Source organism: Gossypium raimondii, chromosome 13 (genome assembly GCF_025698545.1).
Source record: "Gossypium raimondii isolate GPD5lz chromosome 13, ASM2569854v1, whole genome shotgun sequence".
Lineage (NCBI taxonomy): Eukaryota > Viridiplantae > Streptophyta > Magnoliopsida > Malvales > Malvaceae > Gossypium > Gossypium raimondii.
This window is the reverse complement of record NC_068577.1, coordinates 76,305-101,817: the sequence shown is the minus strand read 5'-3', so window position 1 is coordinate 101,817 and position 25,513 is coordinate 76,305. Positions and strand designations below refer to the sequence as shown.

At 31.6% G+C, this 25,513-nt stretch overlaps 1 protein-coding gene across 1 annotated transcript; it reads left to right on the top strand.

The window, feature by feature from the left end:
• Positions 1-12,113: 12,113 nt before the first annotated feature.
• On the top strand, positions 12,114-24,499 carry LOC105783257 (rhomboid-like protein 20). The gene is made up of 8 exons (XM_012608601.2): positions 12,114-12,315; positions 12,401-12,501; positions 14,216-14,356; positions 16,645-16,711; positions 20,857-21,008; positions 21,092-21,193; positions 22,260-22,382; positions 23,891-24,499. Exons 1-8 carry the CDS (start codon positions 12,291-12,293, stop codon positions 24,059-24,061), a joined length of 882 nt encoding a protein of 293 aa, XP_012464055.1. The 5' UTR covers positions 12,114-12,290; the 3' UTR covers positions 24,062-24,499.
• The last annotated feature ends 1,014 nt before the right edge of the window (positions 24,500-25,513 follow it).

Here is a 25,513-nt window from a genome sequence, read left to right as displayed (position 1 = left end):
ATTATTATTTTAAAATTAAGAAATATAAAATATTTTTTCATCAAGAATGAACTTGGTTAATTTTTTATTATGTATTTTAGTTTTTTATAAATTATCATTTTTATGTTATTGTTATTTTGCAAAATATATGAAATATATAAATTAAAACAAATAAATTTATAAAATATATACAATTAAAAATATAAAAAGCATAAAATATTTTGAAAGCATATAAACATATATGTTTTAAAATTTAAAACATTATAAATTTATAAAATTCACAAATATAAAAAAATTACAAATTTATAAAGTTATAAATGTATATAAAAAAACATATGGACAAATGGTTGTCAAAATGAATCTAGACATTAATTGGTTTAGGTTCATTTTTTATATGAAAAAATATTTTTTATTAATTTATATATTTTTAATATTTTTATTTTTATTTTATGTCTTCTACATGTCATGATGAGAGGCTATCATGTGTCACTATATGATTGGTTGACAGTGCCACATCAACACAAACTAACAATATTAGTGGGGAGGTACCAAAGTGTGCGACGAAATACAAGTTCAAATACCCTACTAGGTTCAAAAAAAAGTTTAAGTATTAACTAAGTACTTTTTGACAAGTTCAAATCTAATGTTTGGGTTTCGTGATTGCTCCTCCCAACACTATTGTTTTCAAACAATGAAAAAAATATACAAATAAAGTATGTAGGGGATAAACTCGATTAAACAACGAACAAAGTGAAGAAAATAAGAATTGAAAAGATCGAACACGCAAATTTTACATGGAAAAATTCTTTAAAAGAGGATAAAAAACCACAGACGAAATGAGATTTTACTATAATAAAAGAGAGTACAAAATATAGAGAGAATTAAAAGAAAAACCCGAAACCCCACAAGAAAATTCCTTCAAAACAAAGAAGAAAATTCTTTCGATCTAAAAATTTTATTTTTGTAAAACCTAGAGTAGCTAAGGCCTATTTATAGGCTAAAATTCGTAGCATATATGACTACAAAAACTCTAGGTTGATTAGAGTTTAAGTGGAAAGCTAAAAATAGAGTTTAACTAGGAGAATAAAAGCCAAAATAAACTTTGGTTAAAATAAGAGGCATTCTCCTACAAATCTTCACATTGACTTGTATTTGGACCAACTCCCTTGCCAAGCCTTGTTACAGGCATAATTGATTCTTCATCAGATACTTACCAAGTCCAAGCAATGCTCGAACTTTGAAACGGGAAAGCTCTTTGTCAACATATCGGTTGGATTGTGTTCTGTGCCAGTTTTAAGAATATAAACATCCCTTTGAATGATCACCTCTCTAAAAAAAATGATAACGAATGTCTATGTGATTAGTTCTTTCATAATGCATTTGACCTTTGCTAAGATGTATGGCACTTTGACTATCACAATATGCGACAATTGCCCCTTTTTCACTTACCAGTTCACTGAATAGGCCCCTTAACCAAATTACTTCTGTAATTGCCATGTATTCTGCTTCAGTAGTCGACAAAGTCATTGTAGCGTTATTAGGGTCATATTAAAATTTGATTAAGACATTTTAGCGTTTAAAAAGTTAATTAGGTAAAAAGAATTAAATCGTAAAATTTTCAAAAGTTGGTTTTTATAAGTTAAAGGTACTAAAAGGTTAAATTAATATGGTTATAAGGGTTTTTATGGCAATTATGCCAAATCTTAGTGGCATGCACGGTTAGTTCTTTGTTTAATCAATTTATATGTTATAATTTTATAATAATAATTAAAAACAAACTTAAGGGAAGTAAAATAAACAAAGCACATTATTTTTTATTTTGTTTATTCTTAGATTCTCCAAGCTGAAAACACCATTGTTGAAGGGAGAACTTTTGGCCAAGCTTAATCTCTCATGCGTGGTATATGTTTGATGCCTGTTTTTAATAATTTTTATGTTTTTTAGCTCGTATTAGCTTAATCTATCTATCCCGGGGATCAATTTGTAAAATTTTTAAAAGTTTAGAGACTTACCATGAATGGATTGGAAGTATTTGTGAATCTAGTTGATAGATTATTGAGGTCGGTAGTTAAACATAAGTATTTTGTTAAGTGATTTTTGATGATTTTAATATTTAGGGACCTATTTGAGAGAATAATAAAGTTTGTTGATAATAGTGTGAAATGATGAGAAATTTGGGCTATTATGGACCCCTAGGAAAATCGGTTAGCATGGATTTTCTTTAGTTATGGTTAAATTGTGAATTTTGGGTTTAAGGACCAAATTGCTTTAAGGTTAAAATGTTAGGGAAATTTTGTAACTTGTTAATAAAAGGGGTCTATAAGTATAAATTATTTATATAATTGCTGGAAATGGATTAATTAAACAAGAATATTATCTAGATCAAAAACGACTCAAGTAAACACAAATCAAGGAAAAGCTAAGGTTTTGGAGTGGTCGCTGAGTTTATTTTTACAACTGTTTTTATCAAGTAAGTTCTATGAATGTTTTGGTTATAATTCATTATTAAATATTGTTATTGATGTTTATATATATATATATATATATATATATATATATATATATTCAAAATTTTTGAAATAAGTTAATTTATGTTAACCATACTGAATGTTCTGAAATAATTTCGATGGGTCAAGTAAAAATTTCATACATGAGATTTCTATCTGAATTTCTGATTTGGACTGAGTTCCTGCATGTGTTGCGGACTCGGATTTACATGTGAATCAAATTTTGCCTTGACTGGTAATCCGTTGTCATTTTACATGTATACATAACCTTGGCCAGGCTATTTTTCTAGGTTGTCATTGGTTTATCCTGGGCGTGTAACCTGACACCGCTATTTTGTATATGACTAGCTCTTACGAGCATTATCTGTCTCTGGACTTATATGTTGAATACTTTTACAAATATCCATCGAAATAATAAAAATGATTTTATACGGAATCGTCTTAATAAAGTATAACAAGTTACGAATTCTGTATATTCTTATGTTTAAACTATACTAGCTTGGTGTTTCTGAATCATGTTGTGATAATATTGATACTTGACATAGGTATATGTAAATTAATTTATGTAAGGAACAATTACAAAATGACTATATGGTATCAAACTTTGAATGGAATGTGTCAGATATTATAGATTGAGTTGGATGAAGTGGTTGGTAAATATGCTATTTGAATGTTTTGTTATAGCATGCTCAAGTTTTGTGTATACATGTGAACTTGCTAACTTGTTAGATTTGTTAGGGGTATAGGAAATGAACGAATTCATAAGCTAGTTATTGAAATTATGCATGAAATGTACAGGATAGTTCAAACTTGGTAAGTTTAATTTTTGTTATATTCGAGCTTACTAAGCATTTATTTGACATCTTTGGCTTAAGATTGTGATTATAAATGCTTTTGGTTATTTGGTTTAGGCCTTATGAATTTAACTTGAAATATGGTAAAATGGATGTGATGAATAAATGATTTGGTATGTTAAGTATATCTTTAAGGTATTAACTTGATGGTTAATATGTGTGTGACTTGTTGGATGATTAAATTGTGATACTTATGATGGTACATTGGTTAGACACTTAGGTTCAATGTGTTGGCATGTTTTAAGCTTATTTGAATGTGTTTTGAAGGTAAGTAAATGGTTGAAATTGGTTTGGATTTGTAACACCCTTAACCTACATCCGCCGTTAGAATAGGGTTTCAGAGTATTACCAAAGTTTATCGATCAAATAGACATAAATTACAAACATTTCTTATCATATTATATTCAGGTCAAAAACCAATTAAACTTATACATATTGTCCCTTGTTCAAGCCCTTGAGGCCCAAAATACGCATTAGAAACAAATCGGGATTAATTCAAAAACTCAGAGAATTTTTTCAAAAAATATTACAAAATTTCAAAGCTGTAGGGTTCACACGGCCGTGTGGCCAAGCCGTGTTTATACTCGTGTAACTCTCTAGCTTGGGTCACACGACCAAGCCACACGCTTGTGTGCCAGACCGTGTGCCATTTCGAAATGGCCTCGCACGCCCGTGTGCTAGCCGTGTGTCTCATACGGCCCCATCACACGCCCGTGTGTCTAGTCGTGTAGACTCAAAATGTACCTTAAACAACAAGTTTACCATTCCCTATAAGCTTGGACAATAAGCAACTCAAAAATCATTCGTTTAACCAATTTAAAACACAATCAAACACATCCAAATCATGTCAAAATAAACATCCTAGGTGCCTAACCAATGTATCCTCATTGATACCACAATTATATCATCAAAACATATCGTCAAAGTATCATTCAAATCCAATTTATAAACATACCTAATTCCATCTATTTTGCACATCAATTTACCATACCATAATATAGCTTCAACATAAACACCTATTTATATGTATATAACTAACTAATATTAAACTTATAACCTCATTACAATTAATACACAAAATATCTAATAGTTAGGCACCCTAGGTACATGCTGACACAAAAGGATAAACATCACCATATTTGAGTTCAGGACTGTTGTTGGATGCTGAATCCAGGATCAAAATTAAGTACCTAACTTGTGCATGGAAAACAAAACTGTACGCTGAGTAAAACTTAGTGATATTTCTATATTCTGAATATTTAAAGATAAGAAATTACAAATATGCAATTGAAATATAAACACATATTAATATTTAATTATTACAACAATCATATCATATTTCATTATACAATTGCGTTATCCATTCCATATTCAATTCATGAGTATATAACTCGTATATTCCATATATTTGCAACATATTTCACATTATATTTTCATTTCACTATTTCACTTCCATTTCTCATACCTTGCCATTTCAATATCAATTATAAAATTTTATTATTCATTTACTCCTATTAACACGACTCGGACTCGGACGAAAACACGGATCCAACTAAACACACCAGTTTGACACCCAGTGCCTCATCGGATAATTCGAAGTAATAATTTGACACCCAGTGTCTCATCGACTCGAAGTCGTAGAAATCCTTGAAATCTTTCTATCTTATGGCATGCCATCTATATCCGACTCAGTCCGATATAGTTAATGAGGTTTAAATTCACAATTCAAAAACAATTAATATCCAATATCAATTTTTCATATAATCACGTATACATATAAATTCAATTCAATATCAAAATATCAAATACTCACCTGAAGCACTTACCATAAACATTTAACCAAAATACAACAATTAATAACTAAGTTCAGATTATAGAAATACAAACCAGAAATTTCGAGCTATCCCTCGTCGACTTTATCTTTCCTCCTTTTTAGTCGAGGGTTCCGGTACGACGTTAGCTACGAAAATAAAAAAATTAAAATTCATCAATACAATATAATTTGATTTCATATTAAATATTTCAATTTTTACTCAATAATTGCCTAAATTCCAATTTAGTCCCTAAATCGAGATTGTTTTTTATTCTTCACATTTAATTCTTTATTTTCATGCAAATTCTACTTTAAACTAAATTTAACTCCCTATTTTCACATAAAGTCATAAATTTCAAAATTTTCACAATTTAGTCCCTATTACACAAAATTTACTATTTGTTCTACAATTTAATCATTTTTCATTTCTAGCTTAAAATCTATCAATTTAATCCCTAATACTAAAATTATTCAACATTAACAACACTTAAAAACTCAATAATTTCTAAAATTTTGGCATGGGTCGAGTAGTATTTAACACCGAGATTTTAACAACATAAAAATTACAAGAAAAATAGACTAAATTGACTAACCAATTAAACTTGAAACTTTGAAACCCATAAGGCCCTTCGTCTTTCTCCTTTCTCCTTTTATTTTTCATTCATTCATTCTTTTCTTTTTCGTTCTACTTTGATTCCTTTTTCCCATTTCTTTTTATTACTTATTTTATTATTATAATATAATATATATACTTAAACATTAAGATTTTATATTATAATATATATAATAAACTTACAAATATTTTAATCTTATGCCGCCTCATTTAATGTTAATGGCATAATTTCTCATTTAATCCCTTTAATTATTCTTTAATCTATAATTCAACTTTTACCCTATATGCGATTTAGTCCTTATACCTAATTACTTTTAATTCATGCAAATTCACTTAACCGAAATCTAGCTACACAACTAGCTTTGTAAATATTTTTAATAAATATTTACAAATTTGATTTATAAAAACGGAGTCCCAAAAATGCATTTTTCGACACCCGCGACTATCGGGTCGTTATAGGATTAGCACTTAAGAAATGGACATTGTTTTTGCTTGTTTTGGAAGTCATTTTAGGTGCACACTGCTTGGGACACGAGCTGTCACACGGCCGTGTGCCACACACGGTCACACCATATGGTCGTGTGACATTTTAATTTTAGGAGTAATTCTGACATGATCTGGCACATGGTTGTGTGACCATATTTTGAATACTCATATGGGTGGGCACAGGGGTTGAGACACGACCGTGTGACCCATATTTTGAATTGTACACAGTTTGGCCACACGACCATGTTTCTGAGCCACACGGTCTAAGCTCTATCACACGTCCTGACCACAAGACCGTGTGATCCCTGTTTTCAAAATTTTTAGTTTTTATATATTTTTTGATTTGTTTCAAATAAGTCATTGATTGATTCCGAACTATTTTTAATACCTTGTGAGCTTGATTTAAGCATAAAATGTTTTTATGTTATGATTGAATTTTGAATTTGAATGATTTATTGATGTTAGTTATTTTTATATGTGACGTAACACTCTGTACCCTTGATCCGATGACAGAGACGAATTAAGGGTGTTACAGTTATTGAATATTATTAATTAAATTTCATAATTGTTTCTGTTTTGTTGCTAATGTTCTGGTTTGTACGGTAACACTTTGTAACCTTAATTCAGTGACGGAGACAGGTTAGGGGTGTTACAATTTTACATTTTATTCACTTTAGTCCCTATGTACAAAACTAATAGTTAGATTGCGTCCTTTTTCATAATCTAAGTTTAAGATTTATCAATTTAACACCAATTTCTTCAAGAAATCAACAATGAAAACTTTCAAAAACTTTAACAGTTTTACAAATTGGTACATGGGCTTCATGACATGAAAAACATAAAATTACAAGACAATAACTTAATTTGCTTACCAATTGAAAGATCGAATGTTTTGATATTCAAAGGGTTTTACTTTCTCTCAAATTTAGCATGAAGAAGAAAATGAAAAAGATTTCTTCTTTACATTATTTTAACTTATATAGTGTGATTAAAGACTAATTAATTTGATTGATTAAACTAATCTTACTTTATTAACTTTAACCTATTTAATTAACAAAGGTAGAAGATGTCATCATAAGTCACTAAATCATATTGAAAATGGTTAATTTACCATTTTGAACCTTTGATAATTGCAATTTAAATCCTTAAGTCTTGGACCAATTAATAAACTTTAGCGATTTGACTTTTACAATTTAGACCCCGCGCCTAAATTAACTATTAATTCAACAAAATTATCAGACCAAACTTTAATATATTATTATACCAACCCATAAATATTCATATTTAATATTTGCAAAATCAGTTTATGGAAATGGGGTTTCGAAATCGTATTTTTCGGCACCACTGAAAATCAAGTTGTTACACTTAACATCTAAAAATCAACATTTGCCATAATCATCCCAAACTTTTCAATTCACCAATACTTATATACGTTAGGGTAACACCAAGACATCTTATGAATACATGCCATAACCCTAGACTCAAAATGATCAAATAACTACCGATTCAGTGGTAATGTGAGCTTCGAGACGATCTAATTTGATGAGTTTCGTAAGGTGGCTCTCTACAAGGAAAAAGGAAAGCAAACAAGGTATGCATATTGGATGCTTAGCTGGCTTATAGGTATCAAACAAAACTTATCTATCTTTTATCTAAATACAACAAGGTTCTATCCTTGGAATACTTCTTCATCAAAGTAATTATATTGTAATTTATTACTTATAGAAATCTCCAATACTTATGAGTAAGTTGACGAAAGTGATAAATGTTTTGGGCTTTAAAACTAAATCTTATTTTATTAGTTGTCTTTTCATATTATGATCCAACCACGTAATACTATTTAGTATTAGTTAAACGCTAGATACCCATTGAGTCAATATTTGGTTCCATTTTGCTTTGTATGCAAAAACTATTGAGGACAATATACAGAAGGTATTAATGTATTTAATGAATATTATAATTAAATCAAGTTGTTTGAAAAATACTAGTATTTTAAACGAATATACTACATTTAGGACACCATATCCAACAGAATTGTCACCAATCCATTAGATTTAGAATGAATATCATTGCTAAGCTTTGGGCTCTTTAAGATGGCTTATCATTGGCTAAAGATTTTAATGTTGATTTTGTTATTGTTGAAGTGGATACCACTGCTTTTATCTCTCTAATTTTTTTTCTATTGGTTGTTCAATTTTTTTTTTATCTTTGGTTGTAGATTACAAGACTTTATAGGCAACCTTCCACTGTAGTCATTTGGTTCATGTTTTTTGGGAAGGAAATACATGTGCTGACGCTTTTGAGAGAAAAGGCAGTAGCATCTTTTCTACTCAAAACTTTTTGTCTCGGGGTATATCACTTGACTTGTTGTTTATCATGGTATTCCTAGTTTTATACTTATTTTATCAGTGCTGATAAGGTTGAACATTTTATGCACCGTAACATTTTATGCACCGTACCCTTCTATTAAGTTCAACTTAATGCTCCTTTTTTGTACCAAAAAGTACAATTTTACAAATAAAGATGATTTTTTTTTGATAAGTTTATCTATAACACCCATTACCAGAGTAAACTCAAGTAATGAATTTTACATTTAACACTGAACATTCATTTACGATTTCAAATACTTTTAAATTAGACCTTTATTATTGATTTTAATGCCTCATTACACATTTAAGAACATAATTAGACTAATAACAATGAATGATTGCATGTAAAATTTGTTTCGGGACTCTTATCATTCAATTAAGAATTTTGTCTTGTAGGTCCATATGTGTTGAGACTATGGCCTACATGTCTCGAGACATTGACATGGCACTGTAAAAATTTGACTTCAAAGTTGCATTGTCTTGAGACAAATGAGTGTATGTCTCAATACAAAGGGCTTGTGTCTCGAGACAAAGTCCAATATGTCACAAGACAATGCAATGTTAATGTAGATTTTTAGTTTCAAATTTTATGTCTCGAGACCTGGCACAATGGACCTAAAATTTTTGCTTTTAAACACATTTAAATCATACCAAAATCATTTGTAATAAGTTCAAACATGAATTAAAACTCATAAACGATGAAATATCTTATAGTTAAGATACACAACATATTGATCTCAAGTATAAGATCAACTAGACTTTCACTCACTTTCTCATAAATATTTCACTTGTGTACGTGCCATATACTTAAAACAAAATTGTGGAGTAAGCATACTCTTCTCCAAGCTTTTCGGTTGTGATGAGATGTGAGAAGCCTAATCCTCAATAATCTTTACTTCACATCTTTACCTACATATTAAAAATAATGCGATAAGTTTGTGAAAACTTAGTAAGTACAACGAGAATTATACTTACCTTTTTATTAAGTAAATGTAAGTAAAGTACAATAACATGATATTAAATAAGTATAGAACATAATAACTTAAGAATCTCCATGCTATAACCCAATCATTATATTTCTTTTCATTATCTCATATTGATTATAGTTTTATTTTGTCTTTTATAATTTAATAGAGACCCAATGTGGACTTAACAAAACTCGTAAGATATATAACAATAGTACATAGATGCACCGAAGTGCAATAACAAAATAGAGTAGCATCAGAGTGCTATGTTAGAACAGAATAACACGAAAGTGGTATTAGAACAGAGAGCGTGCTAAGTATTTCCAAATGGCAATTATATTAGAATGGACTTTATTTTTACATTTCAGAATAGATTTTATATACTTTTAAATTCTTTTCAATTTAGTCCTCATTAAAAAGAATTCAATAAATACAATAACAAATTTTCCTTGTTAAATGAAACATAACACACCTTTTATAATATCCCATATTCACTAATAAAATTTACAATTACTCCTCACATTCACATTTACATGTTTTGCAATTTAGTCATTTTCATTTTTCTTTCATTCACTATAATAATTCACATAATAAATGGAATTAAACAATTAATTCCATCATTCACAATAAAATCCTCATGTACACAAAACACAATGATTAATGAAAAAATCATATAAAACTATTTCATCTAATTAACTTACTAATTAAAACTAATTAGGTTAAGTAAAATTCTAGTTGTACTTACAACCAAAGCCTTGGAATCAAACTTTCTTTTTCCTCTTCTTCTTCTCCTCTTTGGCTATCTTTTTGCCTTTATCACCAATTTGTTCACTTCTCTTCTCTTTTTCTTCATTTCTATATCAAAATATACAAGATTTACTTGCAAAAATTACAATCAAATAGCATATCTACGCTCTTTAAATAAAACTAACATGAAATCTATGAAAAACTTATCATACTTACCTTAATCTCTTATGATCAAACCTTAATTCTTATTTTTGTCTCCTCCGAGGCAACTATGGATACACTTCTCATTAAAACTAATATAGTTACTAAGCTTCTCTATTGATTTTACTAAATATTTATGAAGAAAATTGGAGAAATTAAACTTAGAAGTTTTGAAAATAGTGAAAAGGACAAAATGTAATAAAATCAAAAGTTGAGAAGATGGAGATAAAGAGGGTGCGTGGGAATGAGAGAAAATGATGAGAATTCTCTACATAATTCCATCAAAATATCTAATTAATTTAATTAAAATTTATTTTGCCCTTCTAACTTTCTTTACAATTTCATTTATGAATCATATTACCATCATTCTTTTAGTATATTTACTCTTTTAATCCTTCCTATTTTTCCTTCCTTCCAATATTATTCTTTATAATTTAATTTTTACACTTTTACCCCAACACTTTTTATTTTCTTACAATTTAGTTTATACTCAATTAATTTCTCACACCATACGAGTCTTTTCAATTACTTTCAGTATCTATCTTCACTCTCTGCTAACACCGATAATTCTTTTCTTATTTTATAACCTTCTCAAATTATAATACATTTGCTCTTAGTTTACCATTGTTCCCGACAAACGTATTGAGGATGTTACATTATCGATGTTCATAATACAATTGCATTGTTACTAAGTTCTTATACTATTGTTAATGAAGTAACTTTTCAATCTACACAAATATTTTGTTCTATAATTTTGTTTTGACGATTTGAGTAGAAAATGGATAAACAAATAGGTACAATTTTATTATTAATTATAATATATCATTATAAACTCAATATATTTATTTTTTATTAAATAATAAAAATAAAAATCTATTCACATATAACACATCTGAAAATAAAACTAGTATAATAGACATTTTGTGGGATTAATTGGAATAAATTTTTTATTTGAAAGTTTCTGTATTATAAAGATAATATATTAACAAATATAATATAAATATAAATTATCGTCGAACCAACTATATTATAAAATTAAATTAATAAAAAACCTACAAATGATAAAATATATCTTTTAACTCTCAACAAGTCAAGACTTCGCTCGCAATTGAAAGGTAAAAATATCATGGAGTTCTCTGTACAAGGTGTTAGATTACATTTTGCTCCATTTATTCAAAAATAAGTAAATTAGTCCTTATAGATTAGATAAAAAATTGATTCTTTCTATTAGAAAGTTAATTTATTTTTATTATTAAAAACTAGCATGGCTAACAAGATAACCAAACAATGACATGATATGTGCCACACGTACCTCACGCTGACGTACATAAAATAATTTTTAATAATAACAATAAATGAAATTTTTAAAAAATGATCAATTTACTTTTTTATCTAAAGTACAGTGACTAATTTATTCATTTTGAGTAGAAAGATAAAATAAAATTTGAGTCCGAATATAAGGGTGCCCATGGTAATTTTATCACAATAGGAATGATTTGTTTTTTTACAAATTAATTGGAAAATAATAATTAAAAAAAAGATAAGAGAATTTTCAATTTTCAAAAAAGAAAAAAAAGGGAAAAAGAGAGCCGTCATCAGGAAAAAAAAAGAAAAAAGAAAAAAAAAAGGAGAAAGGAAAACTAGAAAATGAATAGAAAGAGAATTCATTCAGTTCTGTAATTCCGTTCTAAACCGAAGACCAAAAAGAAAGTGTGAAATTTGAAATACAGAGGTCGTTGCTTCCCCATTTCCAAAGATGAACGGCGGCCCCTCTGGTTTCAGTGCGTGCAATTTCTTCTTCTTTTATTCCCTATTTCCCTTGAAATCTTTGATTAATTGTATATTATTTTGATTATTTGGCTGCAGATAATGCTCCGGTGACCAAAACCTTTGTAATTGCATCTGCCCTCTTCACTGTATTCTTTGGGATCCAAGGTCGTTCTTTCAAGCTCGGTTTGTCCTATCAGGTAACCCCCTTGTTTAAGTAGTGTGTCGCTTTGAATCTGATTCGATTTTTTTTTAATTTTATGGATTTTGATCCCCTGGAATTTCCCCTCTTTAACTTCAGTTTCGGTGTTAAATTCGTACTCTCTTTTTTATGTGAACTATTTTCTAGGGTTTTCCTGTAATGCATCTTTGATCTACCATTTCAATTTCAGTATAAGCAGTTGTTTTTCTATTTTTTCTAATTTACTAGGATTGACTTTTGCTTTTTCTGAAAATTGAAGTAAAAAAGAACTGTCCTGTGATTTTGTGTAAAGAATGAGAGATTTATGATTGTTCTTTTGGTTTTAAAGTGGATCTTTTATTGAACCCGTAATTGTTTTGGTTATCTATGCATCAAGTAGATCTTGACTTTCTTTTATCTTGACTTTCTTTTACCCTTTTATTCATCAACTACTGATTTAGAAGAGTTCATTTTGAGCAACCATTGCTGTTGGGCTGGTAAGATGAAAATGATTTCTAAGTTTTCTTGTTTGCTCATCATTAGATCTTTCATAGATTTTTAGTTAGTTTCTTTTAGTCTTGCGCTGAGGATATCAGTTGTTTAGATATTTTTGCAATGCAAATACTAAGATACCTGAAATTCATCTTATAAGAGAACAAGTATGTGGGTGATATTCAATTATTAGAACTTATTATTTTGGCCTAATAAGTTGGCTCAAAATCAAGTATTCTTTTGTCACTGATTTAACTGAAGTTTAGAATTGACATACCAAGTAGAGGTTGCTATCTGTTGACATTCTGTGAACCGGAGGACAATATAGTCTAACACGTTGTCAAAACTCAGGTTTCTCATCGATTGTTAATAATCTTGTAAGACAGACAACTTCAACAACAAACTACATCTTTCCTTACCTGATAGTTTTGGCTATACCAACGCATTGCTGTATGCTATATTTAAGACCATATCCCAGAAGCTAATTAGGATGCACACAAATAATATAAATGAAGTAGAAAATTATGATATAGAAGCAGCTTTTGAAGTAGTGAGCTCAAGTGGAAAACAGGCTTACATTCAACAATAAAGCCTGCTTTAGTTTCTTTGAATGTCTCAATATATGCTTAATATTATTGTACTACTATAATCATCCTTATGTCCATATTTAGGAATAATAATTAGTATTGAATTAATTGGTGCTACATTTTTTCGAAAACATTTAAAGAAGGGTTGCAATGCTACTCGATTCGTTATTAGTTGAGTGTGCAAAAATTATCACATTTTATTTGAGATAAATAAAATGGAATGGTGTACTTTTTAAATTTTGCCTCTCCCTAGCTTAAGCGCATCTATTTATATGCTTGATAAAACAAATTCAGGAAGTATGCTTTCCATTTCCAAAAGCTTACTTGTCTCTGAAATGGGAAAAAAAGGCTGGGGGGGGGGTAATGTGATATGATTTCTTGTCCAGAAAGCCAAATAGTAAAGTTATGGTAATTTGAGGTGGGTGAGGGGGTCTGGTCTTAACTCTGCTCTAAAACTGCAAAATATATAATAAAATTAAATGCTGGTAAAGTAACTGTTTGTCATGCCATGGTGTACGTGTCTGATCTCTCATCACCAAAATTAAGTCGAATGGCATTGCATTTGTTTATTTACTTTTGGGGAGTCAAAGATGAAATGTGATCTTCTAGGTTAATTGTGTATAACTCTTACTGGTTGTTCCATCTTTGTGACAGGATATTTTCACAAAACTTAGCATATGGAAGTTAATCACATCAGTCTTTGCCTTTTCATCTACACCAGAACTGATGTTTGGACTTTATCTACTGTACTACTTCAGGGTCTTTGAGCGACAAATTGGTTCCAATAAGTACTCTGTGAGTAATTGTGGCATTTATACTGGAGCATTCTGTTTTTTTGTCTTATGTATTCCTTAATGTTGTACCTAGTATTCAGACAGTTAAAATATTATTATAGAATGTATGTGTAGTGAAGTAAACTGCAGTGACCAAACTGTACTACTAATACTCTGAACCATATTAGGAGAGGCCCTGCCATTTAACAGAAACATCTGATATGGATTTGATTTTTCCCCCTTATTTCACTCTCTTCCAAGATTTGGAAAAGTAGGAAAGTTTGCATATTGGCTGGAGTAGGATCTTAGGGGAAATGCCCAAGCTGTGCCAATACAACTGCTGTATTACAGGGCAGCCCTGTATCGAATCAGAATGGAACTAGGGCCAGCTTCATACCAATATTGGTGAAATTTTTTGGGACCCTACCACTAGTAAAGATGTGGTAATGACAAAGTAAATTTGACTTCTGTTGTTCTTAAGTGTCTATTCAGTCACATTATTTAAAAATTTGCTTTTGTGACTGGACTAATGCATTTGTTCCGGTGGGGAAAATGAAAATAAATAAGGAATAGTCAGTGCATGTATGATTTTCATTTGACTTTAGCTACTGACTAATTTGCAATTGAATAGTGAATCATATATGTTTCCTTTTACTTTCCAAGTTCTGGTCTCTCCCTCCCCTGACATCCCTCTTCTTCCCTTTCTTCCTATCTATTGTATCTGAAACATCTGTTGCCACAGAAATTGGAACCAGCCAGATTCAGTTTCTTTTTCTTCATGAAGTAGGGTAAAACTCCAAAGAAGGAAGGGAATTTATGATGAAAATCCCTTGAAATCAGTTTCAGCTAGATACAATAATTTACATTCACCTTCTACTAGCATTGGCAACTCCTCAAACTTTTGTTCCAGCAAGTAGTGTTATCACCTACAATACGCCTTGTTCTCAATATTATTCTACTACTTGTTTACTTCTTTGGCTGGAGATTATTTTCTGAAACTCCTGTTCTGATGTTGTCTATATTGATTTCAGTGAAGGACTGTTAATCGGTTAATATTTATAAACCGTTTCTTGTTTTTTCCATGTTTGAACATATCCATCCTTTTTTGGTTTTAACTGCTAGGCTTAAAACATTATGTAAGGTTTGTCTGCTTTTCTAAGTTATCAACCGTTAAAGAGTAAAGTATTCAACAATCTGTTTTTTTTAAGCTACGAAATTTTATGACAATTTGGTATGTAAAAAGAAGTCGGGGAATATGCAAAAATCCCAAATTCATATATTTTCTTTCTTTATTGAATCAATTATAGGAGTTTAAACAAATACTCTGATTGAGAAACTACCATCCAAAAGATTAATTTATTTGATTCATGAATTGTGATGCAAGAAGAAACTGGTAATGGTGCCCAAATTGCTTAAGGTGAAGTTGTTAAGAATCCTCAACTAGCTTGTATCACCAGCTTATGTGAATCCCATGCTTTGGTTTTTGAAAATTTGAATGTGGTTTTTAATCCAAGTTCTTTGTTTGTCCTTTAACCAACAATGAGTACATTTTAAGCAAACCCGTCGTGAAGTTTAAATCTTTGATGTTTGATTACTCAATATTTCAATTAATCTTTAACTTCTTTGATCTCATCTCTTCCCTTAATAAGCTCAATCAACTCTCTAGTTGACTTTTGAACTTTTGGTGTTTTAGATAAGAAATTGGAGTCCCAGAGAGAGTCAGTTTGAGTTTCATAAGGCTTTTATAAATCAAAGAGAAAGAGATGGAAGCAATAGGGGAGAGGCAGAGAAAGATGTTATTTACATAGTTTGATTATATCAATTAATTCTTTGCATAATAGACTAAAAATATTTATTTGAATTTAAATTGAAATCTTATAGTTCCCTACTAGTAATGTTAATTTGTTGAAATTGTTGGATCACAAGTCTTTGATCATTTATGTATGAATATTACATTCCGAATTTGAAATCCAAATCCAAATTTAGGTTGTCAAGAACAAGATGAATTATCTGTTGTTATAAAAATTACTCAGCCACTTAACCTATCGGTAGCGCATCTAGAGGGGTTATTCTATACAGTAGCTTTGCATTAAATTAAGAAAATGAGCAGTCATCAATAGATTTTGATGGTAGTACTCATAAATTTCACATATAATAGTGGATATCATCAATTGAAGACATTCTCTGTTTGACTTACAAAATGGTATATTCTTATATTTCCTTAGTATTGGCAGCTCATACTCCCTTAGAAGCTAAAGTACTTTTTTCCCAATTCCTACACGTAAAATTTTGTCTGCCTTGGTTATGCAGGTTTTTATTTTGTTCTCAGTAATGGCTTCATTCCTCTTTGAGGTTATGGCAGTAGCTATCCTTAAAGGTATGCATTGTCATATCATTCTATGCCCTTATTTTCTAATCTAAATCTATGTGACATCGATCTTTTTAACTATTTATATTCTTTTTGTCTCAGTTTGTCTAGTCTCTTCTTTTCTTTTGGTAATATTTTCTTGGTCAAGTTTCAAAATTCTTTTCCAAATGAATAAGTATGCTACTAGAGGAGTGCTTAATTCATCTTAAAGTTACCTTAAAGAAAGAAGTAAAGAAGCCCCCATAGACAATTAGGAATTCCTAAGGAATTCTTTTGAATAGGTTCTCAGTTTCATTCTATGAATTAGAATGCTTAATTCTTTGTCATTTCCTTTTGGCTACTAGATATATAACCAATGATTGTTACATGGGAAAAATTAGCTTCTCTTGATGTAGTAATCTCCCATGTACTTATATTAGAACATTGAATTGTACAAATGATTAATTTACCCTTTAACCTAAGTACTTAATACTATCCCCCAAGTTGGAGCAAAATGTCATATGTACCCTGCTTTTGCAAATATATCTTACTCTTGAACCTGGTAGACTTCATTAACAATTGTTGTAATTGGTCCATGAATCTCATTGATTGCAGATTACATTATATTTGAGTTTGTCTCAAACTAGATGACCATCCACCTTATTTTGTTTAGTTTTTTTCATGAAATGCTGGATTTAAGGTTATATGAGGAGAGTTGCTTGACTAGTTCAACTTGGCAACCAATCTCTGATAACAATTTGGATCAGTCAACGCATCACCTTGATTAGCTAATAATTTGGTTTTGGGATCAATAGGATCATCAAAAGGCTTGCATCCTAACAATGCATTCAGAAAGTAAGTCAACTAGTCCAGTTAATACTTCTTTTGGGATTGTGAAGTCCCATTACAAGATATAGCAACTTCTACACCTAAAATATATCACAAATACCTGAAATCCTTGGTTTGAAATTTAGTTCAAATATATGATATCAATGCTCGTATCCTTTACCTATCATCACCAGTAATGACAATATCATCTGCATTCTGGTAGAATTTTAATGGCTTTTGTTTGTCAATAGACAACAACTTGGTTTATTCTGCACCTTGGAAGACCTAATTCAATATCAACATCATTGTACCTCCCAAACCATGCTTGTTATGGGCCAAATCTATGTTAGGAAAGGCCATTAATTTTAATTCTCTAACTAAGGCTTAGTTTGTGATTTTACTTCTTTCCTTAGGTTTTGTTGTGCATTTATTTCAGTTGATTTATTTCCTTTCTAGAATGGGTTTCCTATTAATGTAATAAGACTGGTCTGGGGTGTATGAATAATAAAACCTAAGCAGAATTTTTATCAAAACCCTTAAAGAGATTTCAATCTCTCTCTAACGAGTGCTAAGGTTTTAGTCTCCCCTTAATGAGTTGAACTATCAATCCCTAACCTATGGACATAACAATTTGGCATCAATGCCAGCGATCCTTGACCGGTAAACAGATTAGTAACTCTTTGGTAGATACGAATGTAGATCTTCTAGCTGAACAAAACCAAACCTTGACAGCCTCTACCAATCTTACGAAGGTAGACCTTCTAACTGAACAAAACCAAACCATGATAGCCTCTACCAATGGTTCTTATTCTATGCATTAGATCCTTCCAAACTCATATCCAACAGCCATCTTTTTCTTTAAGCCCAATAAAAAAAAAACTTTCAACTCTATATTGGAAAAGTATAATCAGTCTAAACTTCCTGAGTTACTTTTGAAAATATTGAATGCGGGTGAGGAGTTTGAAAAGATTTATTCAATGGTGCTGATAAACCAGAACAGGTTTGTGAAGGTCCACAATCCCTTTTGGGTTTGTGAAGGTTTGTGAAGTTTATCATGACTTCAAGCTTGAGGACAAGCTCTTTTTCCAGGGGGGAGTAATGTTATGGGCTGAATCTATGAGAGGAAAGGTCATTAATTTTAATTCTCTACTTAAGGTTTAGGTTACGGTTTTATTTCTTTCCTTAGGTTTTGTTGTACTTCTATTTTTGTTGATTTATGTCCTTTTATAATAGGTTTCCTATTTATGTAATAAAGATTGGTTCAGGACGAATGGAATAATAAAACCTAAGCAAAATTTTATCAAAACCCTAAAAATAGATTTTTGAGCTATCAATCCCAGACCCACGGGCGTAACAGTGCCCTAGGAGATTGTTTTTACCCATGCAAAGATTTCTTCAAATGACATACTAGCTTTGACTTTGCCTGAGCAATTAATCAGGTGGTTTCTACATATAAACTTCCTCCCCAGGGTCACCATCTAAGTAGGCAATTTGCATGTGTAACTAAGTGATAGTTAAAAGTATGCATCAATGACAATGGAGTATGCTTGGCAAAAGGTGAAAATGTGTCAAAATAATCAACTTCATGCACGTAAGTTTAATTCTTAGCAACCAAGCAAGTTTTCAATCTATCAATCAAGCCATCTGATTTTACTTTATATGTATAAACCATCTACAACCAACATAGGGAATTCCACAAGTTTGAAAGTACCATTGCCCCTCAAGGAACCCGTCTCATTTTCCATGGTATCTAATGAATCCAGATTGGGAAAAGCATAAGAAGCAGATTAGGAATAGATATAGAGGTTAATGTAGAGATAAAAGAGAAATAGTAAGCTGACAAAGCTTGAGGACACAGTTAGAAGTAGGATGAGCCATAAAAGAATGTTTACCAATAGGAAGATGTAAATTAGGAGGAATAGCACTAGGAAAAGGATCCAAGGAAAAGGGAACTCTTCTTGGATTGGTTCAGTTGGCAGAACTGAAGGACTCTACTTCCCGGTGTATACCTATCAACAAGTTAGGATGAGATAATCAACTTGAAAGACTTGAAGAATGATTTGAATTCTTCTGTTGTATAAGCAATACGATTGGACTCAATAGGAGCAAGTAGAGGAAGAGAAACTGATTTATATATGAAATGAAAGAATTCAAGCAATATGGAGCATGGACAAAACATTTATTAAAAATTGGACAGTAATATTGATATCCTTTCGAAAATGAGATTAACCCTGAAAATACACACTTAATAGATTAAGGGTCCAATTTTTACCTTGTGAAAGTTGATGCACAAATGACACATGGATCAAACATTCAAATAAGGTAGAATTTCACTCTTTAGGAATAAGTTTAGGAAAGGTATTTGATCAATTAACAAGTTGTAAGTACACTGGAAAACATTTATGAACATACATTTAAATAATAAACAAGTAAACTTAATAGGATTCCTATTGTGGAGTGCAAGTACAAGATGACTAAAATCAGAGCATTCTCATGCAAGAAGGTACTAAGGAAGTAGAGAAATTAAACTGAAGTTTGTTACTATGAACTCAAATAGAAAGACTAAATTGAGTTTTAATTTCAACAGAAGAGGCACAAAAAATTGAAAAGAACTTATGATGATCTTTCATTAGATAGAGCCATTTAACATTAGCACACTCATCTACAAAACTAACAAAGTAATGAACCTCCAGTTTGGAGGTACATTCAATATTTTTGCTTCTTATTTCAAAAGTAACAGATTAAGGACAGCCCCTTTTTTTTTGTGAGGGATTGGAAACAACCTTAGCTCTTTGGATGTGGAAATAAAGTGAGATCTATTATACGGTCGGAGTTTTTTGCTTCTTATTTGATTACTAGGAGCTGAATTTTCATTAGTAATAAGCAAAAATATTGAATATCTCACTTTTGAAATAATGAGCAAAAATTTCTGAGTATAAGATTGGAAAGAAGCCCTTCAGATGCGAAAGACTCAAAAGTAACAAAGTAATGAAACCCTGAAACTTTATCACTAATAAGCAGTTAATTGGATGAGGATGATCGAAGATACCGAGTATAACCTTGTGCAAGTGTGGGAAGTTCAGCTTCCCCATGAATAATCTACCATTTGACGTTGATGTGATTATACCTGTTATATAATGTTAAGTTCTTGTTGGATAATTCATGATCTTGATCATATATCGGCTTCCAACAAAAAGATTTTCCCTTATTTTCTTTAAGTTTTTAATGAAGACGGATTAGACATCAGCATGTATGATTGTTATTTTTATGCATGGTTAACTTTACTAGTTTTCTATACTGAATTGGCATTACTGGTAGAGAATTTAATTGAGATTTAATGTTTACAGATCCCACATCTAACCTGCTCACTTCTGGACCTTATGGCCTCATATTTGCTTCATTCGTACCCTTTTTTTTTGACATCCCGGTTTCAACATGGTTTCGTATTTTTGGTGTTCGCTTCTCCAATAAGTCTTTCATCTATCTAGCTGGTCTTCAGGTATAGTGAGTAATTAGTTTTTCTGCTTACTGTTAATCTTCTACCTCAAGGGCCAGTGATAAAATTCGGTTTCTTTCTTGCAGCTGCTTCTATCATCTTGGAAAAGATCTCTCTTGCCAGGGATATGTGGCATCCTTGCTGGTTCCTTATATCGTCTAAATGTCTTCCGCATCCGAAAGGCTAAGGTTGTTTCCAATCTGACATTCAGAAATTTTTGCTTCTTTAACTTTAATTTTTTGATGGAGACGTGGGGAGTACATATAGACTTCCATCTATGCCATAGATTGAATGTGATTTTGGCTTCAGCAGTGGTGGCTATGTTTTTTGTATAAACCCATTGATGAATGGTCCTGACCTGGGGTCTGTTATAACAAATTTCCTACATTTAAAGCTGTAGTGAGTTATGCATATGTGAATTTGTTTTCATGCCTATGCACTTTGTGCTGCATTTTATGGGGTTGGTATAATTATTTATGCCTTCAAAGTTTGGTGTCTTTTGAGAAATCTAAACATAGGGGAAAAAAGCATGTGAGGTTTTGAACTTCAACATTTTTGGGGTCAATTTCTGCATTTCCCCCTCTATTCTATCAAATTATTAGATGTCACACCAGCCATTTGTCTTGACATGTCATTGTCAGAAATGAAAAACTAGCTTGTTATCATCTTCATTTCAGGGTGTTGGTTTAATTTTCTTGGATTATTGATTCAATAGATGTAGAGGTATTCATTTTTGCTGAAATTCTTGTACAACATTTGACTTCGGTACTGGGACCAGTTGAAGGATTTGATCATTGTTTAATCCAACAAATTTCAGTTTACTTAATTCAAACTTGGTTTTATCTTTATGAGTGAATCCTTTGGAAGTTCTTTTCTTTTTTTCCCATGTTGTTTGGCTTTATTAAGACTAATTTTACAATAAATATTGAGTAATAGTTAAATAAGGATGCCAAGTAAATTAGAATAAAAACTGGAAAAACTAGTAGCAACTCTTTATAAAAGGATTAAATGTTTTGCAATTCAAAAGGTCTAGCACTGAATGTGAAGACATTGAATTTATTCTGATGAGAGGTGAACGATCTTGAAAAATTCCAAGTTTGTTGTTCCTCTAGTAAAGAAGAGTTATGGAGTTGAGCTAGAATATAATTATTTCACTTTTTCAACCATTTCTTTAGTTGTTTGATCCATTTTGTAGCCTTATTCTCTGTTCATATTTATATGATCATTAATTTCATATTTGTTAAAATCTTACAGTTCCCTGAGTTTATTACATCATTCTTTTCGCGTCTTTCTTGGCCTTCTATTGGGAATCCACCTACAACACCGGCTAGGAATCTTGCAGGAAATGTACCTTCCTACACAACTCGCCAAGTGGAGGCAAGTATTCTTTAAATGCTTCACTTTTGCAATTCTTACTAGGAATCAGAATTAATCGTAAATTACACGGGCTGACATAAACATGCATATCTGTCAACTGTGTATTCGTGAAGCATGTGATGGGAATCCCAAGTTGGAGTTGCATCACACAAGGGCTAAGATTTTGCATACAACTCAATATTCTTCCATTGCATTTGATTGATTAAACTTGCATCATATGGTGCATGTGAATGTTTATGGTGTTTAACTACTCCTATTATAGCATGCTTTTGATGATTTACATTTAGTTTCATAATATTGCTTGATGGGTGTGTGTTTGTTATAGTATTTGTACTCAATGGTTGGTGTTGGGTATTAGTATTCAATAATTTTCAATAATATATTCTTGGTTCATCTATAAAGTTCATGCATTCTTCTGAAGGCTGAGAGATTATAGGTTAGCTGGGATGCAACAATATCCACCGTTTATATTGCATATTTATGTAACTAGATGCAATTTACCTTAGTGTCTGAAACTACTATCTTGAGGAATGTACTTTTGTTGGTCAAAGTCGAAATCTTCTATGTATTCAGAGCAAAATGTTCGTGGAGTTACTTGATCTCTAACAGCCATTTGGAGTTCTGTTAGGGTGAAATGGGTATGACTGCCATTGCTGCATGACTATGATTAGTGAGGATCTATTAAAAGGATCTATTAAAAAAATAAAGAAAAAGGGAAAAAATCTGTAATAGAAGGGTGAGAAGTAGGAAATTCTAACTTATTTGAGAGGAGATTTGAACTTTTAAGCTGAAGCGTGAGAATCAGCACTGAAGATGGGATTAGCTCTTTGAATCCCTTCAGGATTCCAACTCAATGCTAAGTATTATAGGAGAATTCTGAGATTTTGAGCTTTTGTAGGTATTAAGTCTGTTAGCAATGTTGTTTTTGGCAAGGGTAGAACCCAAAATATTGGACATTGAAACGTTCTGAAGGGTAAAGAATGGAGTCTTCATGGATTGACTGACTAAATCTGTTGGAAAATCTCTTTATTAGCAGCGTGGAGATAGTTTTTATTTGTTTGCAAAACGTGGGGTAAAAACATTAGGGTTCATCACAGTTAGTGCTGCTCGAACATAAAAATGTAATGTGAGAAGTTTATATTGCTTGTTTGGAAATAACTTGCTCGCCAGAGGATTTGATTTTGTGATGCCGTTCTTCTTCCCTGCTTCTGTGTTCTTTCCCTCAAAAGGCCACCATTTCTCTCACCATTCACTTATTGCCATTTTCATCAATAAAGATCACACGTATCAACCCTCAAATTCAGCTCTGTGGAGCAGTCAAAATCTGGTTATGTAACTCTGAAGATTTTTAGATTTACATTTTTGGTAAAAGATTAGCTAGATTGATGTGCAGAATGTTCTCTCTCTTGAAACTGATACGCATGAAGTTTTGCTGCCCATTGTATCAATTTTTTCGATGCAAGTTCAGATTCTTCCAAATAACAGCTCATTAACTCTTTTGTTTGCAGAGAACCTATCCATCCGCAGTTGCATCTTCAGCCATAGAGCCATCGGAGGATGCTGTTGCTACGCTGGTGTCTATGGGCTTTGATCAGAACTCAGCTAGGCAGGCACTTGTGCATGCTAGAAATGACATCAATGCTGCCACAAACATTCTTCTTGAAGCACAGTCCCACTAATTGAAACATAGAATTGCTGGCGAAAAGTGGATGCCGGGATGTTATTTCATCGGTATAAATGCATAATCACACATATATTGGATGGCAACCAATTTGCTTGCCTCCGGGGGTTATGTGGCATTCCAAGATTTCACTATGGAGTAGTATTTTCTTCCATTTTGCTCTCACATATTTCTGTTAGTAGCAGTAATCATACACCAATGCAACTCAAAACTTGGGGAGTTCTTTTTTTTTTTTTTTTTTTTGAAATTGTTTACCCTCATGCAAATGCATGCGTCTTACCAAAAGGATACATGTGCGTAATGATGCAAGTTTGTAAATTTGTTTGACTTAAATAGACAACTTAGGTACCGTTTAGTTCCTGCCAAATTTCCTCATTATTCCAGACTACAAGGCGAAAATGCTGATAATATATAAAGCTTAATGAGCGTTTTGGTATCTGAACATGGTCGCCATATTTTGTTTGGTATTTGTGTTCTGTTTTTCTACCTGGTATTTTGATTCGAATGCTGCGTACCTTTTATTGCTTGCTTAGCGTCGATAGCCAATAAAAACATAACATGTGGATTAAATATTAATCTGTGTGGCCCCATAATTTTCCCATGTGGACTTACTCTTAGGAGCAAGAGTAAGGTCTCTACAAGTATTTTGGGTTTTAATCATGGAATCCAATGGATTTCAGCATCTTTCTTAACCCAATAACTGGGTTTTAGGGTTTACCTGATTTTAGCTATCCAACAAAAAATAAAAATAAAACATATATCATTTACTTTCCGTCGACGGTCATTCGTTTTCCTTGTTTTTTTCTACGTCTTCGTCAACAAAACATGTGGTTACTCTATTAGCGAGCGGACTTTTTCTTTAAGTGAAACTAGTAACCAGGTTGTTGAAACTACCACTTCACAAAACCCAAGATTTATAGTGTAGTGGTTTCTAAGGCTTGTTGTTCCACTTCCCTAATTTTTCCTCCGAGAACCTCTACTCTAACCACTCCCACACCTGCGCCTTGCTGCTCCAGCCGACCATGGCATGAACAACTGCCCACCAGCCCCCTTACCATCCTTGGTTTTGTCCCGATGTTGGATTCTGATCAATTTTTCGATAGGAAAGTGATAAGTCATCGGAACAATAGTTTTTGGCCTAGGATTTAGGCCAAGGTGTCATGTGGTGTTTGACGTGATGCCCATTTCCATGGTGACTCGTTTTCTCTAAATTTTTAGTTACTTGTGGTTTATCGAGTCTCTGTAGGAACTCGATTTTGTCTGGGTTCCATTGCATATGTTATTTTAGGTCAAAGATGCTTCCATACCTATGAGAGCAAGGATCTGTATAAATATGTTAATATCTTACATAAGCCTAGTTTGATAGGATATATGAATACTTTTAATTTCACCCTCCTCTCTAAGAATTGAAAAGAGTAATTGGCTCTCCAATTACACTTAATTGACATAA

Bases quoted from the DNA above. Each gene is read 5' to 3' on its own strand.
- LOC105783257 (XM_012608601.2), top strand. From the start codon at position 12,291: ATGAACGGCGGCCCCTCTGGTTTCA. The intron at 12,316-12,400 runs GTGCGTGCAATT...ATTTGGCTGCAG, and splicing joins CGGCGGCCCCTCTGGTTTCA to ATAATGCTCCGGTGACCAAA. The intron at 16,712-20,856 runs GTATGCATTGTC...TAATGTTTACAG, and splicing joins GGCAGTAGCTATCCTTAAAG to ATCCCACATCTAACCTGCTC.